The sequence below is a fragment of the Daktulosphaira vitifoliae genome, unplaced genomic scaffold (assembly GCF_025091365.1).
Source record: "Daktulosphaira vitifoliae isolate Bord-2020 unplaced genomic scaffold, ASM2509136v1 Scaffold_1, whole genome shotgun sequence".
In the NCBI taxonomy this organism is placed as follows: Eukaryota; Metazoa; Arthropoda; class Insecta; order Hemiptera; family Phylloxeridae; genus Daktulosphaira; species Daktulosphaira vitifoliae.
The window spans coordinates 41,885,928-41,907,340 of NW_026099572.1; the positions used below are offsets into that span (position 1 = coordinate 41,885,928).

General features: G+C 25.6%; 1 protein-coding gene across 4 annotated transcripts in view; it reads right to left on the minus strand.

The window, feature by feature from the left end:
• The window catches only part of LOC126898461 (GTPase-activating Rap/Ran-GAP domain-like protein 3), a 123,081-nt gene that overhangs the window by 82,727 nt on the left and 18,941 nt on the right, over nucleotides 1-21,413 (minus strand). Inside the window, exon 1 of one of the 4 annotated variants that reach the window (XM_050672957.1) lies at nucleotides 14,208-14,541. The exons of the other annotated variants lie outside the window; for them this stretch is intronic. Within the exon in view, the coding sequence (XP_050528914.1) occupies nucleotides 14,208-14,395 (188 nt within the window). The 5' untranslated portion in view covers nucleotides 14,396-14,541. Of the gene's footprint in view, nucleotides 1-14,207; nucleotides 14,542-21,413 lie in introns of those variants that run through there. 4 annotated transcript variants of the gene reach the window in all.

Sequence of the window (21,413 nt, forward strand, 5' to 3'; positions counted from 1 at the left end):
GCATTCAATTAAAGTGTATTGTCGTCTAAACGTAAAAATTGAACTATATTTAAAAACGGTTAAATATCGTGTTTATTTTATGAATTGAGGGTAAATTAATTGAGTATTATAATGATTTGTAAATAATTTTAAGTCAATACAATTTTAAAGATATTGTATTATTTCAAGGTAACATTGTTTTAATACGATCTAATAACTTTTTTAAATATTATTATATTCCTCTGAATTATATTAATTATTGACAAATAGACTTTACTGTTACACGACTTTCAAATATTTTAAGTAATAAATTTAATTATTTTTATATGTTATTTAATTAACAACTATTATAAGACTTATTACAATGCGAATACGTATTTTAGAAACAAAAACGTGTATCCAATGGATATAATAGTCACAAGAGAAATACCTTAAACTAAAAAACTATGTCTACCTTTTTAATTAAATCACCCACAGGCACTTTGTACTTAATTTCAATTGAATTATTTATAAACATATTTACCGGATAGTATATAGTGTATATTTTTAAGTTAATGAAACATTTTTCATTTAAAGTAATTTATTTTTGTAATTATTAAAATATTAATTATAAATATTACTAGAAAGTTTGATTTTTACAAATTAATACATAAAAGCAAATAATATTTTTGTTTTATATTACATTTCTATATAACATTGCTATAAAAATAAAATCTGATCATTTGCATTGTAAATTCAATTAGGAAAAGTGCTGATTTAGATAATTAGTATTGGGATACATTTTAGCTGCTATTTAAAATAAATTATTTTCTCGGATGTTGACATTGTTTTAGAGTGTTGTTAACCCACTGTGTTATATAAGTTATATTTTAAATATAAAAGGCTCTTCAATGGATTATTTTAGTGTATTTTTTATTGCATAACACTAGTTTAGGAATAAAACATTTGAAAGGCTGGAGACGAACGTAAAAAAGTAAATTAAAACCTAACTAAAGTGTAATACAAGAAATAAAATACAATAAAACTGTCTTAATCTTTTTTATAAAGAATTTATTCATACTTTTAATTTTTTAAGGAAAAACATTGCACAAAGGACAAATACATTATACTTATTAAATTATAGTCACGCTTATATATCTTATAGGAAGTTTGAGATGACATTATGTACTGGAACTGTTTTGAAAACTAAGTATATTTGATTGTACTGCCGAAATTCTATCATACATAAATATATATTTTACATCATTACATAATTATAAGATGAGTACTTTGAAAATATTCATTTTTTTACTGTGTTAGCTAAAAGATCATGTAATAAAATAGTATTTCGCGAATAATATTTCTATAATTCAAAAAGAGAATAATAAAAGCGAAACGTATAAACATTTTAGTAATTATATGAATATATGTTTTTATAAATAATATTAAATATTTACATTTTTACAACAACTAAATACATTATAAGAGCAACCAAATTTTTTTAGAAAAGATAAAATTTTTGTTGTAAAAATGAAAATGGTCATTTACTTATTAACCGTCTTTTTAAATATTTTTTTCATTACTAACAGTTTTATATCGATACAAAAATGATAAGCAAACTTTAATGCTTTTAATAATTTTTATTAAACAAAGAGATGTTATGTTTTTTATCCAAGGAATAACTTAATTCACTGTAAAAGTTTCTATTGTTTTTAACCTTTGTCGCATTTTTACAATAATTCTTTTGAATTATTTCCAATGAAATTTCAAGCATGATTGGGTAACGAGTTCAAGCTAAAGTTGCTTAACATTTCATAATATCTTTTATTTGTGCGTTCTTTTTAAATGTGTATTTTAATTCTCTGTTTTTATTCAGGGTAAAGTTTAGTTAACCACATAAATAGAGATAATTTTTTGTGGTGTTAAAATAGTTGGATTTGCAAAAGAATGAATAAAAAGCACGTATAAAGAATGAAGTTGGACTCAACGAATATGAATATACGTATAAAGAGATCAAGAAATGTGCAGTTCTGCTGTGTGTAGTAGGTAAACCGAGATGATGCCCAAGATCCCAAAACTGTCCATAGGTAATGCTAACCTACGTCTACCGAGGGACTTTTATACGTATAAATATACATATTTATTAAATATATATAATACTCACACATGTGATGTTGTGACTGGAATGGATAATATTCACACTTTTTAAAGTCGGCGGTAACACCAGTTCAACGTGATTTTACATTGTGCGCACAAACAGTTTATGTGCCTAGGCAAAACGCGTCGAATTTTTTTAAAACTTAACCTTAGGAGGATTAAGTTGCACGATCTCAAATGACTTTTGTGCGGCGGTAACATATTTATTTTATACACTACTTATGTAATACTATTACATAAAACAAAAGAATTTTATTCCTGTGTTATATTTTATTTAGGTCAACTAAAAATTTAAACAACTGTTTAACGCGACACAAAAAAGTAAAACGAAAGTGAAATAATTTCACTTTTATGAGTGTATTACAGGCATTACATTTTATAACGTTTTGAAATCAATAATAATGACAGTTATCACTTTAATATTGAGGTATGTCCCCAACTATTGGCGCGATACTTAATAATATAAAATAACATGTTTATTGCTCATATTATCTTTATTAGTCATCATAATTTAATAGTTCACGTTAGATTTGTCCCCTAAACTTTCATTAGCGACCGAATCCCCTCGCTAAATAACATTTTCTATAAAACTGAACATCAAATGCATTCTATTGTTTCTTTTTGTTCAATTAATTACCAAATAAATTCGAACTAATTCATGTGCTTGTATACAACATAATAAGGTATGGCAATTAATTTTATAGGATTATTTTATTTATTAGATCCCGATAATTTACAAATATTTCAACATTTATTCTTTTAGAAACGCTTCTATAGACTTATTATTTATATTTTTACTATCGAATCGGACTTCAAAAACACTCTTAAAGTTTCAGATGATTTTGTATGATCTAAAAATCGATGACTCTCAAGAGTTTTGTTTCTCGAATAAATATTTATGTTACCAAATGGAAGATTTCACAATTATGAAGACTATTAGATGCATATACTATTAGATGGTATTATATGAACGTCATGATGTTCATCTAAATTTTATTAAAAAATCTCGAATTTCGATGGTTATGTGAATGTTCTTTGCTTATAAAAAAAAGACACAACAGATTTGATATTCATCAAATACTTGACCATTTTTTTTTTAAATGCCTGAATATTTCATTCTATATATACTTGAAAAATACTTAATTTTATATAGGTATTATTTTTATACATTTTTTCATTTGATATGTATTTTTCTTATTTCACAAGTATACATGCATATACTTAGTTTTAAAAAAATAAATTCTAATAACATTGATATCATTTGTATAGAAAACAAAATATTACATTTAAAATTTTTAAAACAATACTTTCATTTTTGTCTACCAAACGTGATGTGAAATGATTTAACAGGATAGAAAAAATCTGCGAATTTTCTAATGTACACATACAATATAGAATATCCATTTTATCGTAATCCTGAACAAGAAAAACATTGCCAGAAAATCAATTTTTACATGAACTTATTATACTTGCATCACAGAGGCTGTGAGAAGAATACAGAGTATGATGCCAAATACAAATGCCAAAAGCATCATGTACTTTTATGATGTGTTAAAGTTGAAAAGGATATCAAACCAACAAAAGATATATTCGAATTATTATAAAAGATAAGTATTTCTTCGAATTACTGGAGAATAGGCTTTTGCCGTCCAATGGGTATTTCGTCTCACATTGATCACATCTGGCTTTTAAATTAACTTGATATTGTGTAAGACTAACAAGTTTTATAACCCCTTTAATGTTTCTCAGATGTATACTTTTATATTTACTCTTACTTATTAATATTATATATTCAAATTAATTTTTAATAGGCTATTGATCTAATTATCAGACATGACGATTTCAGCTGCAAATACTCATATATTTACTTAATAACTAATTTATAATCTATTAACCATTAAATATAAGTCATTTTAATTGTCTGATAGAACTAAATATTTATAACTTTTGATTGAAAAATTATAAGCGCTTAAGCACAAGAAAGTGATAATGAGGTAATGGTGTCCATTAAGAATTAACTGTTATTTATTTTTGTTTACACTATATTTTTAACAATTTTATAGAATATTTTAAATTTTGTATAATTATGATAATTTAATTTTAAAAAAAAATGTATTCTTACAACTAAATTTTTAGATGACAGACATTAGTGCCCATACGCAAGCACAGGATTACCAATACATATTTCTAATACTGCCCAAAATTAATTTTTCCAAAACATTCAATTTTATCGAATTCCTCATCTTTTAACAAACATTTTTTTTAAATATTAGTAATGGATGAGTTTACCAATTCTATACGATATAAATCGATATTTAATTCATATTGTTATAGTTTTTATTGTGCATTTTCCTTAGACAATGATTCGCCCACTTTCCCCTACCATTAAAATAATGTTATCTTTATATCAGTGTTTTATAACTGGAACACAAATATACTTTTTATATAGAATATGAGCTTTTGCAAGTAATTACTATATAGTTACATAAAAAACCCATTTCTACGAATAATTCAAAAATCAATCAAATAAATTTTTAAAAATTATTTTGTTAATTATGACCTATGAATAATATGTATGAAACATTTATCTTTTTATGACTGTCAAAAATGTTTAATTAATAAATATTTAAATTTAAATTGAACTATAAGGTATTTTTATGATTATAACATATGAATATTATTTAAGACTAACATTTCTTGATAAAAAAAATGCACATTTTTTTTACTGAATTTGAGTTAATTATCATATATATATATATATATATGTATAAAAATTTGTATTGAAGAACTTTTCAACTTTTACTCAAGAGTTAACTACAACATAAAACAGTTTGATATTAATACTATATGTCACTGTGAAAAATGTATTAGAAAGTATTTAATAATGAAATGCTTTAAATTAGTTGATATACACGCATGTTACAAAAAAATAATACATTACTTAATCTAAACTGTTCTATATAGCGTAATGTAAAAATAAATAATAGAGTTAAAACTCGGATCCATTCGACAGTAAATAAGTTATTCATATTTATTTCTACTGTAGCAATAATAAATTTTCAATTATAAACTTCATCTCTTTCATAATATAATTTTCTTTACTCTTATTTATAACATTCACACAGCAATGAATTGTTTTCTACTAGATAACTTTAGCAGAATTACACTCTCAACATTACATTTATTTTCAGATTTGTAGTAATTTTAATTTATGAAATTCGCAGTATAAATTTATCGTTTAGTACTTGAGTTTTGTGTCAATAAGGTTGCACTTTGTTTTTTAGGAATTAAGGACATATACAACTATTATTCATTATGCAAATTTATTCTAGTAGGCGTCTTCATTGTATCATCAAGTTTTATAAACAACGTTTTAAAATAAATTCAACGAATACGCATTAAATGTGTTAAATTTTAAATTTATTCATTTTTAATGTATCTGAGATAAAAATTAGCATTGATAAAAAATGTGATCACTAGATAATTTTATGCTAAGTAGTGTTCGACCATATATAAAACGAAAATAAATATTGGCAAAATAAAAAAAATCTTTCAACGGATGTTTCCTATTTTTACGGAGAAGAAGGTATACATAAAAAAAATACTACAATTTCCAAATTGCACGTTAAACGAGTAACTATTTTCTTTATGGAGATGTTCAATTCTATTTACCTCCTGAAAAGGTCTCGTGTAATATATCGTTTAATACAAATTATGCTTTCACACTACCTAATTATTTATTAATGTTTATTTTCAATGGCCTCTCTTAAAAGCTATTGCTTATGTTGGAGAGGGAAGACTACGTATCGCATCGCAACGGAAACGGACCCGTAAATAAGTGTGTAAGTAGTGTGCGTTACCGACTGAACAAAGTCGGTGACTTTTGTTATTGGAAAAGCACAAAATTGAAATTGCGTACCAGGAGTTCATGAGGTATTGCGTAACGAGTTAAATAATTTATACTGTGGACGGGTTCGCCATTTTTTGACAAATGTCAAAATCTGGTACCAGGAGTTCATAAGGATAATTTTGTGGGATCATTTGTGTCTGGAGCGAGTGTCCAACGACCACAATTGAAACACGGTAATTGTATTTGGTGTTTAATGCGTGATGGCAGCAAGGCGATTTGCAAGAGTTACCATGACGCGAGACACGCCCCCCGCGGATATCAGTAGACCGCGTTAGCCGCGACAGGCATCATTGTGACATTTGTAGTCCTGCCGCACAAAACGCGCTCGTATAAAATTGGTGAATACATACAATTTTGTATGCAAGCAACAGCGATTTGTTGTTCACAGGACAACAGTTACGCTATGGTTAATAATGCGATACCTACTTCGTCAGTTGCCTTTCGTCATGAGAGATTTGAATCCTTAACTTTTCTCTATGAACGTGGCTCTAGTTGCGAATGTATTTTTAATTAAAAAATTTACATAAATTTCATAAATTGTAATTTATAAACAGTACTGCGTCGGAATTGATTCTGACTGTTTTTTTTTTTCGCAGAAGCTCTCTTATTTAATTGTGTGTTGTTTGATAAAGTTTACAACGCAAATAGAATTCTATTGAAGTTGTGTCTGCAAACATTGAGTTTCGGGTGAACATTCAGAATTCCTACATATGTGGTGTAAAGGGATCGCATTTTAGTGACAACTGTCTCGGTTTGCTCCGTTTCCTGTGTCAAAGGGGGTGGTATCCCATTGGAAGTTTATTTCAACATATCGCTCCACAATCACTGTGAACGAGCCCTTGTCTGAAATGCATAAGCTCAATCAAATATAATTCATTTCATCCGAAATTTAATAGTAAAATAAATCTATCGGTATTCGGTGTCCCGTTTGGTTCGTTGGCTTCAACAACTCTTCGCACATTAAGCCCACATAATAATATACACGACATTTCTGGGGTTCGTTGTTGATATTGATTAATGCGCAGTGTAACACTAAAATTGTAAATTTTAATCTCGTGTTACAAAATTAAGAAAAACGTTCGTCAACACGTCATAATTTTCACCATCGAACACAGTCTCCTAAATCCTTTCGCCATTACTCTGCCGGGTCGGTTAATAAACGCAAAACGAGCTGAAATGTTATGGAACGACGCTTTTCGTAGGAACATAACTGTTACATCAAACTGACATGATTTTTGGGTTAACGCCCTAATGGTAAGTAAAATTAAGTAAATGAGTAGAAACGACATGATGAATGCAAATTGCCACAACTGTGACTGTTCCGTCAAAACATTTATTCGTATCGAAAAATAAATTATGTTGTATGTTGTAAACTAGTTCGTTAAATCAGTAAATTTATGTTGTAAGCAATTATTTTTAAGTTTTATTTTGGAGTGTAGGAATAATTCAACTAATGAGCGAAATGATATCTGAAGAGACAAAAACCACAACTGATAATTATTTTACTTTCTTAAAATGCGTCTTTCATGATTTATCACGTTTCATTTTAAATGGTACTGTTTTGCTTCATTGTAAACACTGTAGTCATTTATTCTATTCACAGTAAAATTTATCGACGCATTTAATACTTCTTCTGCACATTAATTTCCAATTTTTTCATACAAAATTCAAACATATTAAACTTTAATTAACTATAATTCTTACGAGTATTAGATACGTTTGTACATTCAAACAATTTATAAAACTTTATACATCAAAATTGTTTCATGCCAATAAAAATGTATATAATATGATTTATATTATACAGGTACTATCCAAAATATAGTATTTTACTCTTTGTGAAATTAGCTGCAAAATTAGCAGCATTATATATTTTAATTTAGTTATTTATATATTTTGAAGTACATTAACTCATTGTTATAAATTATAGAAACTATAGAAGTTTGAAAAAGCGTTTTTCTTTTATCTAAAAGTACAACAAAATTTGATATTGTTAAAGTGTATAATATTACGTCAAAAGTTGTACATACACTTTATGTTATAAAAAAACTCAAAGGTTACAAAATGTGCAGCTCGTTAAAATGAGATACATAAAATGATCAACTAATAACATGACTCGAAGGCCTTAAAGTTATATTTTACTTCTATTCAAACATTATGAGATATTTATATGTGATATAGATAATACAAAGCGCTATAATTTTAATAAAACCTAAAGCATAAATGACAACTTGTCTGGATAAACAGTATAAAAAATTTCATCAAGTATTGGGATTGTATCCTTGTAATTTTTCATACACGCCATTTTGGTTTATACTTAACAATAAACTTTTAATACCAATTAAAAGGGTTCATTGAATGTGTCACACACATTTGTTTAAAGATAAAAATTAATTTAAGTCAACAAAGAAAACGTAATGTTTTTAATGTATCTGAGTTAGATAGTTTAAATTTCATTTTTACTTATATTATTATGTGAACTAAAAATTACTAATGATGGAAAAGTATCTTTTCATAACTTCTCATGATATCAAGTAAAATTTTTATATATTAAAAATCAATATAAATAATTGTTTTTAAACGTTAAGAAACTATTGAAAGAATTTGTATTACAATAATTTGAATATTCAACCTACACAAAAGTATACAGATTAAAGTAACAGAAATCTGTTTTTTATGTTTATTACTGCTATTCATTTTTATCGTATGAATTCAGTATAACATTTTTCAATCTGCGTTAAAGCTCATGGAATCATGTAAAGTTTTGCTTATAACACAAGTAAGTCCATTTTTAGAAAAAAATTCATGTTTCAAATCCTACACAATACATCAATACAATGATTAATAGGTTATTTAGTATATAGTAGCAAACTAGAAGTTCTTTTTCGTTTGATAAATATACATTTTTATAGAAAAAATGTTTTAATCTTTTTTTTACAACGGTAGCAATTTATTCATAGCAGATACAGTTTCGGGGAAAATTTTATTCTAATTTATAGTACGTTACATAATATTTAGTTTAAAATGTATTTAAAGCTTAGAGTATTTCCAATAACATTTTCAAAAGTTAAATTGAATAAGTTCTATTTTTTTACGTAATATTCGTTTTAAACGCTCTTTGTATAAGCAGAAATTGCTTAATTTAAAAAAAAAGTATGTCAGATAAAATAAGTTTATATAAGTAATTTCTAAAAAAAATTCATGTTGATCCAAACATTTTCCAAAGAGTTATAGCAATTTAAAGTGGAAAATATAAAATCAAAAATGTTAACACAAAAATAGCCTATTATTTAATTAGGGCAACTATTTGCATATAGAAACGTCAAACTTTTTTTTTATTTATAGTACATACATTAATTAACAAGTGTTCATAGGTAACAGTAATTCCGAAACATTTTCAAAAGTTACCTTTTAGTGCAAACGTTGCTATTTTGAATTATCCCTGTGGGCAGGTAAATAAATAGATCTTCAAAAAAGTATACCTACAGAAAGGGAAGCATCTATGGTATTTATATAAAAAAAATTTCTTTTGATTTTTGTTCATTTTTAATAATGTTATGTCAGTTTTAAGAAAAAAAATTTTAAAAAATTTCTAAATTTACCGATTTTAAAAATAATATTTTTTTTTGAGATTTTCACTATTTACGGTGAACGAAGGAAAAATGTTCAATATTTGATTAATAAATTGATCTATCATTAAAATACTGCAGTATTTTAATATAGAAAATATTAGATTTTCGTTAACTATTAGAATTATTATTAATTCATATGATTAATTTTTTATTAAATAAAAGTAATTTAGGAAAACAGTGTAATTCAACATATAACTTATTACCTGTTAATTTATAACATGTGTCTCTATTATAGTTAGTTACACTTTAGTTTAAATTTTATTTTAATGACATATTTTACAGGGAGGTAATTTAATTAATTTTATTTGTTAAAAATAGTATAACACTAAAACCATGGCATATAATAAAGGCCTCTTTTCATTTAACTTTAATTAAATTTTGGTTTTTGATTTAAATAATAAAGAGATTCCCATAAATACCAATTAATTGATCAACTACTTTATGAACAACAAAATAGTTCCATGTTAATAAATCATAAATTTTTAAATTTTATATCGCATAAAAAACATGCAATGGCGTAAAGAATTTTGTTAAAAACTCTTTTATGTAGTGTACTTTACTACAATATTTTGTCAACATCTGTTTTTGTGTTTATGCCCTAAAATTACTTTTGAATGAAGAAATGTTTACTATATAAAACAAAAGAAAATAGTAATTTATATATACATATGCTTTTATAACGATTGCCAATTATTAAGGTGATTGGTTTTGTTATTTTTTATATTTTCGGAAAAATAGCAATAAAAATGCGTGTAAAAATATCTATCTCTAAAAAATTCTTAAGGTGTATAAATGACTTGAAATATAAAACTTGTTTGTTTTCTATTAAGAAAAGTTTATTCAAAATCTATACACCCAAAGCAAAAAATTAAATTGGTGTTAGATACACAAATTGTTATTTACAATGACAAGAAGAAAGGCTATTCAGTGATAAAAACTTAGTTAAAGATTTTTGTTTAATATTTGAGATGGGTTTGGAACTATTACCTTTTGGAACACGAGGTGAGTAATTTAAAACTTGTTTATAAAAACTAAAAACAATTTAGTCGGGATTTCTTTATTTTTGTGTATTTAAACAATTTAAAAGATAATGCAGCACTAAATAATTCATAATACAGTGATCCGAATATATTTTAATTAAAAATAACGTCTTCAAATAATTTATGTTTTTGTTTTACATAATATTTTTTACTGTCATATAGTATCAAATAACTATTGTTGTGGACTGTATGTCTTTTTTTTTGGTTAAACAGATTTTTGGAGTTTTATTATTTTTAAATTTTAAGTAACACTACGAACGTTATTATATCAATGTTTATTCGTTTAAGTTACAACTATGTGCTAAGAAGGCACGTCGCCCATTGTACTTAATTTATGTGGTGGTTAACGACCGTCCACATACATGTTGATAACGATAGTCGGACCTAACATCTATATTGATATATAAAATAAAACGGTTAAACTACTTTTATTTCACTTTTTTTCGATACTTGTCATCGTTAAAAGTCAATGTCTAACTTATAACTTTTTTTCTTCAAATTTTTTCAGAATTGAAATTCAATTTAGCGTAACTGAACTATACGTTTTGCTCGAAAAATCTTAAACGAAGCATTAATTAATATTTAGCAATTCATTATTATTTTTTATTAAAATCTTACTTAAAGATTTTATTAAGGGAAATTGAGTTTGTTTCACGTTTTTACCGTGAAATAAAAATTATGATTATAATACCAGTAATGATATTAATTTTGGAACTTCAACAAAACAATTCAACGTTGTAAATACTATTAAGATCATTTTGGTTCATTAAAATACACAAAAATTAATTTAGCATTTATTTTTAATGGAAATTTGAAGAATTGTAAAGTATTTTAATTCAAAATGTTTTAATAACGTTTTCGATTACTTATGATCACAGAACCATGCAACTTATAAAATATTGGAATTACAGTATGATCAGGTAATGTAAACATAAATGTCTACATTTGTTTCTTTTTACATTCGTTTGTAATAATTCCTTCTCCCTTTAAAGTACATATTTGCTATTATTCACATGAGTTCGTAGGATGATAATCTATCAAGTAATATTTACGTTGAGTGCTGTTTCATAAGTTTCTTTTCATTGACAATCATCAGATTAAAATGTTTAGTGTAGTGGTCGTTGATAAAAATAAAATAAAATTCAATCAAATTACGGAGGTATCATAAATACGACAGGCAAACAGTACGAGTTTAGATTAAATTAGACATAATTCAAAAGAACTATAATGCTGACGTGGTGAATGAAAAATCAATGCAAGCTGTCAGGTATTAGTTTAGGTGTTATAATTGTTGTATTTTTAGAAATCGAGTGTGTTATGTGGCGCAATTGAAATACGGGATATTTAAAAAACCAAAAACAGATTAGAGGGTCAAAGCATTTCAATTAATTGCAAAGCAGTCGGTGTCTTTAATCCTATAGCGTTTTGTCACAATGATTGAAATCTCTAAAGCTGTTGTAATTATATCAATATCGAACCATTATGTGGTTGAAACTTGAACAAATTTGTGCTTTGACTACTTTAATTTGATTTTCTAGAACTTCATGTCTCAAAAATTGGAGTAATTTTATAAAGGCTAATCATATGGTTTGCTGTGATATAAAATTAGCTCAATGACTTTTTCCATGGACAGTAAATTCTTTGTTTTTAATGCATATCTGATCTAAAAAGTTTTAACTTGAAATTGGTTATCAATGATTTTTATAAACTGATGTATACGAGGATAAACTGTTGAAAACAAAGTATGTTCTAAGAAAAGTTATAAGACTTGAAGTTATGATTGAAATCGTCTCTATTAACGAGTTCTAATTCCATCACATTATTGTAAAGCTACAATACTGAGCACAACATAATCTAAGAAATTTGTCGACAAAATTTCTAAAGAAACGTGAAAAGATGATTGAAAATAAATAATAATCGTTGAAAAACGATTGAAAATAATATGAGAGTAATGAATTTAAGAGTTGTGAATTCTGAAAATCGTTAAAAATAATACAGTAACTAGTCGATTTCAAAGATTAGGTATGAGACCATAAAAGATTAATATATAGTTTTTTTAATCATCGGAAGTTATATTTTTATTAATATGGTTAGTTAATTAGGGAAAAATAATTGTTGTTTTCAAATAATGATAAAAATTTTTAAAAATATAATTAATATTGAGTATATCAAAATGCTAGTAATAAATTGTATACTGTATACTTATTTAAATTAAATTTTACACGACCAATTATTGTCTTTTTAATTATTGTAGTCTTATAATAGACACAAAAAATCCAATTAAAGAAATTGAGTTTTTGTAATGTCAAACACGTACACGTGATGAAGTAAATCTTATCATCATTGACTGGCGTAATTATCGGAGTGTCATATTTTCTTTGCTAGAATAATTACATGGTGAAGATATAATTTTTTTTTGTTTAGAAGAGGTAGTAAAATGCTTTTTTGTGTATATAATCCCTTAGTTCAAATCTCTGATTACGGCGTAATTTTAATTAAAATTTATCATTTATCAAAGATGAGCCTATTTATTTTAATGGTAAGTTTTTTGACATGAATAAGAATAAACGTAAAAAATATTCTTTAATATTGACCAATGGAATGCAATGTAAAAGTTTTATCAGGGTACCATGTAGAAAAAGGTTAAACTTTAAATTTCTTCTGAATAATTTTCAGTACCTTTTCAAGTGAATATTTACTATAAAAAGAATGATCGACCAATTTTATGTGATTCATCTTTTTTTTTTAAATATTTCCGTTTATATTTTGTCAATAAATTTTTTATTTTATCGGAACAAACCAGTAACATAAAATTTAAAATAAGTATAATTTTATGGAAACATTATATGATTACAAGCTAACTTTTACCTTTTCTTAGATATACTAGTGAATATACAATAAATAATGTATATTTTGATAAATTTATCAAAAATCGTTTAATATGAATTGTGATCATGCAAAAAGTAAATAAAATAAAAGTAAGAGAAAAAAATAAATGTAAGTACCTAATTTGATTATCGTTCATATAGGATTCAAGTTTTTGTAAGATGCGATAAATATTTAAAAATGTATTAATCAATAAAATAACTAACTAAATATCAACAATAAAATAAGAATCATTTATTTTTATGAAAATTATAATAACATTACCTAACTGGAAAAACCTACCGTTTTGTACTGATTAAAAGGAATAATATTTATAAATTTTGATTTTAAAATATTCGTGAAATATTGATAGTGATTTAATAGATATCAAGGGAATGACAACTTTTTCAAAACGACAACTGTGTAAACACTTCTTAAAAGGCCGGAATGGTACAAATATTGCTCTCCAAAAATTATAAATATTCTTTTTAAGTATTGATAAATTATTAATTAGTTGAGTCATATTGTAACTCTTTTATAAATGCTCATTATAAAATTAATCCTGAGTCAAAGTACATAAGTATTGCCAGTTTAAATGAACAACAGCTATAATTTAATCGGTTGTTATGGAAATGTAATACTCACCCTGTCCAAGGTAAAACTTTGCCAGAGCCTTCAAAACTTGAACTTCTCAAGTCATATTTAAGTCCTTTATGATAACCGATTTTATGGTATAAGTCGACTTCTAGTCTCTTCACCGGTTGGTCAGTTGTCGAACTAGCAGGTCGTACGTATCTTTGATATCTGAGACCCGGAGATGTCGTCGATTTCATCACGAGGTTCACAAAACAAGCTTATCAAAATTAATAACAATACATTATGCCTATGAATCGAATTCTTTCGAAGTTTATCGAAAAACAGTATCGGTTACCAGTATAAGGCTACTCTTAACGAGTTGGACAAAAGCCGGTCGCAACGGTACTGACTCTTAACAGTGGCGGCACACTTGTTGTGAATTTGTCCGTTAGCGCTTGCGTTTTGTCTTGGGCTCACCACCGTCACGGTCGTTTAAAAGATATCTTTTTCCCTCGATGGTTACTCCTCTTTTTTGTTTTTATGTTACATGATATTGCAACACTTTTTTGTGTCTCTCTTGGGGCGAAAATTTGTAACTTCGCAGAAGAGAGTTTGAAATTGATACACCGTATGATTTTGGGGTTATATGATTGGGCTTTGACAACTAGCAGACCATGTAATAAATCGTAGTTGACGAAAATCAGCAGCAGTATATCACAAATGTCATTTTTTAGCAAGTAATAACCAAATAACAAAATCGATTTTTGTTTTATAACTTGTATATGCTTACATTTATTACTATAGTTTACATGTTTTTAAGAGGTCTTTTTATGGTACAAAAACTTTTACCGAATTAGAGTTTTGATACTTGTGATTTGTGATCCATTCTACCACAATGTTGTTAACATATTCTGTATTTCATACGGAATATTGTTGAGTAGTTTTGTAAAATAAATTTATTGCCATTTTACCAATAAATTTTAGTATCACCATTTTATCTAAATTTCCTTGGCGCAAATAATATTTGTAAAGCATTTTGAATAACCTTGAACTAAACAAAGACATTAACTATTTTAAAAACATCTTTGGAAAACGTGTTGAAGTCAAGGAGATGAGGGTTTAAATTTCGGTTCAAAATGATACGCTAAAATGTCACTGATACTAAGAAAACGACGTTGTGCATAATGATCATCTATAATTTATGAATGAAAGTTTTATCATGAATGATATGAATTTTTGCAAAAAATGCATTTTAGTACGATAATTTCACAAAATTTATATTACCGTTTATCGGAAAAACTTAATGACAGGTTTTCAAAGTCATATAATTGTAGCTAATAATAATTACTATTTTACAAATATCATACTTATAAATTATTGATTAAACTATTATTTGAAAATCTTTAATCGTTTTATTCGATCGTAATTGTACAGATGAAAATTTATTCATAATTTTATTTTTTTAATAATATAATCACATTACAATGTTTAATGTACGAATTCTATAAATGTAATTTAACGCTCACCTTTATTTATTTTACAAAAATTTACGAATTTAAATTTAAATAACTGAAATAACATATCATTTCATTTTTTCAAATAGACGAGTTCTTAAAACATACCATTATCAATGTACGTTCAAAAAAAGCTGAATAAGCTTGAAGTGACATCTTCTTTATTATTATTTTAATGTTGACAAACATGTTTTACTTTGAAAGGAACACAGCTTAATCTAACGCACTGGAAATATGTGAATTATAAATGAAAATGAGAATATCATCCATATTGTTACTCATCATACGGATCATTTATTTAGTCAGTCTACATTATTATCGTCAGTGAACTGTGTTGTAGTAATTTAAGAATAGTTACATTTGTTTTTGTATTATACGACACATTGAAAAATGAATAATATCAGATTTTTCTTATAAATACATCATACCGTTAATAAATGTAAATGTATTAGGATAAAAAATATATAAAAGTATAATGAATTATTTGTATAATATAATGTATATAACAAACATAATTTTTATGGATTGTAAATATAAAAACATCATCAGACTTTTATAACCCGACTTTTAATTATATATCCTCGTTCGTTTCACATACACATTTTTCAACTCGCGTAAAAATCATTTAGCAACTTAAAATTTTTTATTTAGAAAATAATTATATTTATTTGTATAAAACCTTGTGAAAATATTCCAAACCAAATACATTTTTGGTAATTTTACTGTAAAACACTTTATTTTAATTCTCGTAATATATTTTTGTAGTTTTACAATATTTAAAATTGCTATATGGTAACGACAAATAATTTTTTACGAGTTCAATAAATTTTATGTTTACTTTCTCTAATTTCAAAGACTTATTTTGAATTAAGTATTTTTTCGATCATAATGTAATTAATATCAAACTAACTCCTCAAATTTCTTGATTACTACATATTTTATAATATAATACATGCTATAATAACTTGAAACATTTGTACACTGTTATATTGTATACTAAATACTTATAACAAATTGACAATTAAATCAAGAAGAAATATAAACATTATTTTTTATTTTAATTAAAAATTAAACCGAGTTTGACTAGATCAGTTGATACATTTTTAATAGATTCTTTATGGATAGCTTAAACACTCTGTAATGGTATTATAAATACGAGTATCAAAAGTTTTTAAAGTATTTTAGTATTTTAAAGAATTGATCGAGCTAAAAAGATAAGAATATGGTAAAGACTCATGTGACACCAAAATGAAAAATAGTTTTCCACCACGTCTACTAAAAAAACCTTTTTCTAATACATTTGGTGTTCACTGTTTATTTTATAGTGACATAGCTTAAACTTTCCAAATTTCCGTTGTTATAATCATTAATTTAAGACGGATATTAATCAGCTTTACGATACTTGCAGTCCACAAAATATGATTTAGTGCTCATTAGCATAAGTGTAGTTAAGTTTAGTAGAAATTATAATTAAGTATCATTATAATAATCCTGATATCTATCCACCTTAATTCTAATTAATGATAATTTAATTGACTTTGCCACAGGCACAACTGAGAAAGAAAAATTTTGTAATCTACGTTATTAATCAATTTTAATCCTATATTTTCCACAATTGAAGATTTACAACTATAATAGTATCCTAAATACATTTAAACGAAGAAAATACAGAATTGAACTTTTTTTGAAGTAAAACTGTATTTGTATAGCATAAATATAATTAGAATTACTCACAACGTTCTAATGAACATATTTTAATATTTTAAACTTTAAACAAATTTTATCAAGAAAATTATTATCAATAACTATTCAGTGACAAAGGTATGGTTTTATTCTAGGGAGTTATACACCAATGGCAAAATATTGTATCGTCACCATGTAAATAATCTAGCCTGAGGGATATCTATTCTTATTACTAAACCCTCCCCTAACTATACAATGTAATAGCCGATCAGGCGACAGGTATTGTCATTCCCTCGGACAATTGACCGTTGAGTTTCATGTCGTCGTACTATATATTTTCCTGTTAATGTTTTATACAACTACGTGTAACCAATGGCCTGTGATGCCGCGATTTAAAATCAATAAAAAGTGCATTAAGATTTTAATTTAAATTATTAGATTAATACGATTTTCGATTAACAAAGAGCCATCAAATGCATTTTAGGTCGTATGAAAAAATAAAAACCAGCACAGCGAACACGCGGAATAATTGGGACAAATATGAATGACATCCGACATTGATTTACATCACTATCATAATAAATGGTAGCACAATGGAATCGAAGCACAATGTGGACGTGACATAGTTGGAACAAGTGTAGAACAAGTGAAAATTCGATCAGTACACGAATTAATTACATCTTGTATTTTGTTAAAAAAACGCATTCATTTTCATCGAAGTACAAAATAACTTACTCTATCAACTTTGTATTAACCAGTACCGTTATCCTTTACAACATGTAACGTAATAAACTATTTAAGTAAATGAAATCTAAATATTTTGAAATAATATCAACGACCTATTATCATAAAGTCAAAACATCACTGAGGTTATGTTATAAGTATTTTGTAAACATGGCAAAACATGGACAGTCAGAAAATGCATTATTCAAGTTGGTAAATGTATTGTTGAACGGCCACAAAACACTTAAAGTATGTCGGATCTTCAACAACAACAAGAATGAATAATGATCATAAAATACTGTAGCTATTTCTAAATATTTTTGTCTAAAACATATTCGCATAAAAAGTTTAACGTGTTTACAAATAAAAAAAACATTTAAAATTGTACAACTGTATACATTTTAATTATTTTACGATTTTTTTTGTACTTTTACTATTTTTAATTTGTATTTCTCATTTTTTATTCCATAGCAATTACTGGAAAACGAAGTGATCGGGTATTATTGTTATACTCGTTTTTTATATTTGGTATGTAAATAATAATTTTTTAGCATCAGCTCCAATAGCTTATAATGAAATTTGAATACAAAAATTGCTAACATTTCAATGAATATTCTATGATGACAAATAACTAAAAAATATAATAATCATTTTAAAAATAACTGTAATTATACAGCACTATAAAATGTTTACTAATCACTTTTCTACGATCCTTATTCAAATATTTAGAGGGAATTTTTTTTACAGAAATCTCTGCAAGTATAACTCATTAAAATTTTAATTTTATCAAATGAAAAAAAATTTATTTGAAAAAAGCAAACATCATAATATATATGTTAACAAATTTGTTTTTTTTTGTGAAGTGTAACTTATCTCTATAAATTGTTGATTTTCCATTTTTATTTTTGAAATAGTCCATAAAAACAATTATAATAAATCACTTCTGTAATAAACGTATTAAAATGTTATCTTTTATTTTACATTAAATCTTTGGCTGTATTTAATAATATCATCATTGCAGTTAGTTGTTCAATTTTATTTTATTGCTCAGTGTGTTGTAAAGCTAAACAGTAGGAACATCATAATGTTAAAAGCTTATCATATAGTTCAAGTTTAATTTGTAAGTATTACGTATACCATTGAAATAATGTCACGACAGTTAGTTGTGTTCATTTTCATTTAATTTTTAATATCTTTGATGTAAAGCAATTACACTTCAAACATCTCGGAAAATTAACCAAGGAATATTTTAGTTGATTATCAAAGTTTATATAAAATTCAGACTTATATAGACTAATATTGTTTTTCGTGCACATTATATCTTGTTTCCAACTAAATAATAAATAAAAAGTATGCCATAGAGAATATCAAAATGTAATAAATACAATTTAGATTTTTTTAATTAATTAAAATTTTTATGTTAAAAAAACTCATTAATTATTCATATTTTTAATACTTTTATTTATCAGTAATGTTAATCAATGTTTAGACATATTTTTTTGTTTATTTTTTATTCATAAAGTTTTTAGTATCAAAACAATAACTTTTTCAAAATAATGGACGCTACAGCCTATTTATAATTGATTTTCTATGATCTTAATATTATATTGAATGCTGCAATGTTATTGTTGTATATGTTGTTTTGCATTGTATAAATGGTTATTTCTAATCTAAGTAATGTCAAAGAAAAGAGTATCTTATGAATGTTATGATATACAACAATAATGAAAAATATAAGTTAGCAAATTGTTTACAAAGGCTTCCTTGTGCCGAAATAATAGTAAATGGAACTTGAAAACTCTTCAATTCTCGGTTTTCGTTTATCATTACTTTCTTCTATGGTAAAAGGAAACAAGTATGAAAAAAATAACTTATTCTTATGTTGCTATATCTATTTGTGAAGAAAGTTTTTGTTAGCTTTCAACCCGTTGTCCTAAATTTTAAGTGTTTTCCCTTTCTTGACTCTAAAATATAAATGGTACATTCATATTGCACTATTTTATCGGCTTACTACGTTTAATTCAAAATTTACCAAGCTCGTTGTTGTTTTCAACATAATTATTATTGTTTTTATAATTATCGATTTAAATTATCTACTAATTTATATTAGTTTATCTTGTTTAAAAATAATCAGCAAAAATATAAACTATATGAAAAAAAATTTCTAAAGGTCAATCTTTTGAATAACTTGCCGAATAGAAATGTTTCATTTTTCATTAAATGAGACTAGAGATTTATGTAAATCTGTAACTTGAAGCTATTCAATGATAAATAGCTTTTTTAATTTTTTCTTCATGGCAAACTTTAAAAAATAGTATCTAAAAACTTCTAAACCTATTTGTCAGAAACAAAATGAAATATTATTAAAAGGTTGTTTCGGGTCTACAGAATGAAGCACTATATTCTGTAAGCAAAGCGCTTTGCTCATTTCACTGAAAAAAACATTTAACAAGACGAGTTTAATGTATTATATTTCATTGAAAATTTTTGTAGAACAATCAGTTTGCAGGTTGTCGCCGTTGTTAATAGCGGTTCTTTATGAATATAGGAAACATAAAAATTGTTTACATGTTTACCCATCAATCTTGTTAAAATAAAAATAAATATAATCCCGTGTATAGTTTTACGTGATGTTATCTATTTTTTACATTACAATCTATAAGAGGTGCCAAACATTTGCCTGTAAAATATTACTAGAATGCATAACACATTAATTTGGTCGCCCGTCAAAATTTATCATGTGATAAAAGTTAACTCTCCTCTAAAATATTAACAATCAGTTGTACTAACTACAGAAAAATTATAATATTCATTTAACTCTGCTTGTTTTCAGTAAAATTTAACACTACTGGCAATATTCATTTTAATATATCTTCATCAAACTGAAATTGATAATTGAATATTTTGAATATATATTAGAAAATATCGCACTATAAGTACACGGGAGTGATATCAAAGTTCGTAATATTTGAAATCTTGGAATAAATCTTTAAAGTTTAATATTCTAAAACTAAATATGCAATTAACTTGATTGAAACTTGTCGTGAACTTAATATAATTGCTCAAACAAACTAAAATACAATATAATTCTTATAGAAGGTTGAATTTTTAAAGAATTTATCTCGAAACGACTTTTCTCAAGTAACGGCTCTCATGCACTCACAGTGTGGTATTTTCAATCCATAAAATGAAAACATTACCATTCAAATACTGCCAATAATATTATTTTAACCCTTAGGTTAATAATTTTATTTCCAAGACCTGAAAAACATTCATCTTGTCACTAGATCTATTCAAACACATTTGCATACACATACAAATATTCTATAGTTCACACAGTAATATATCATCTTTT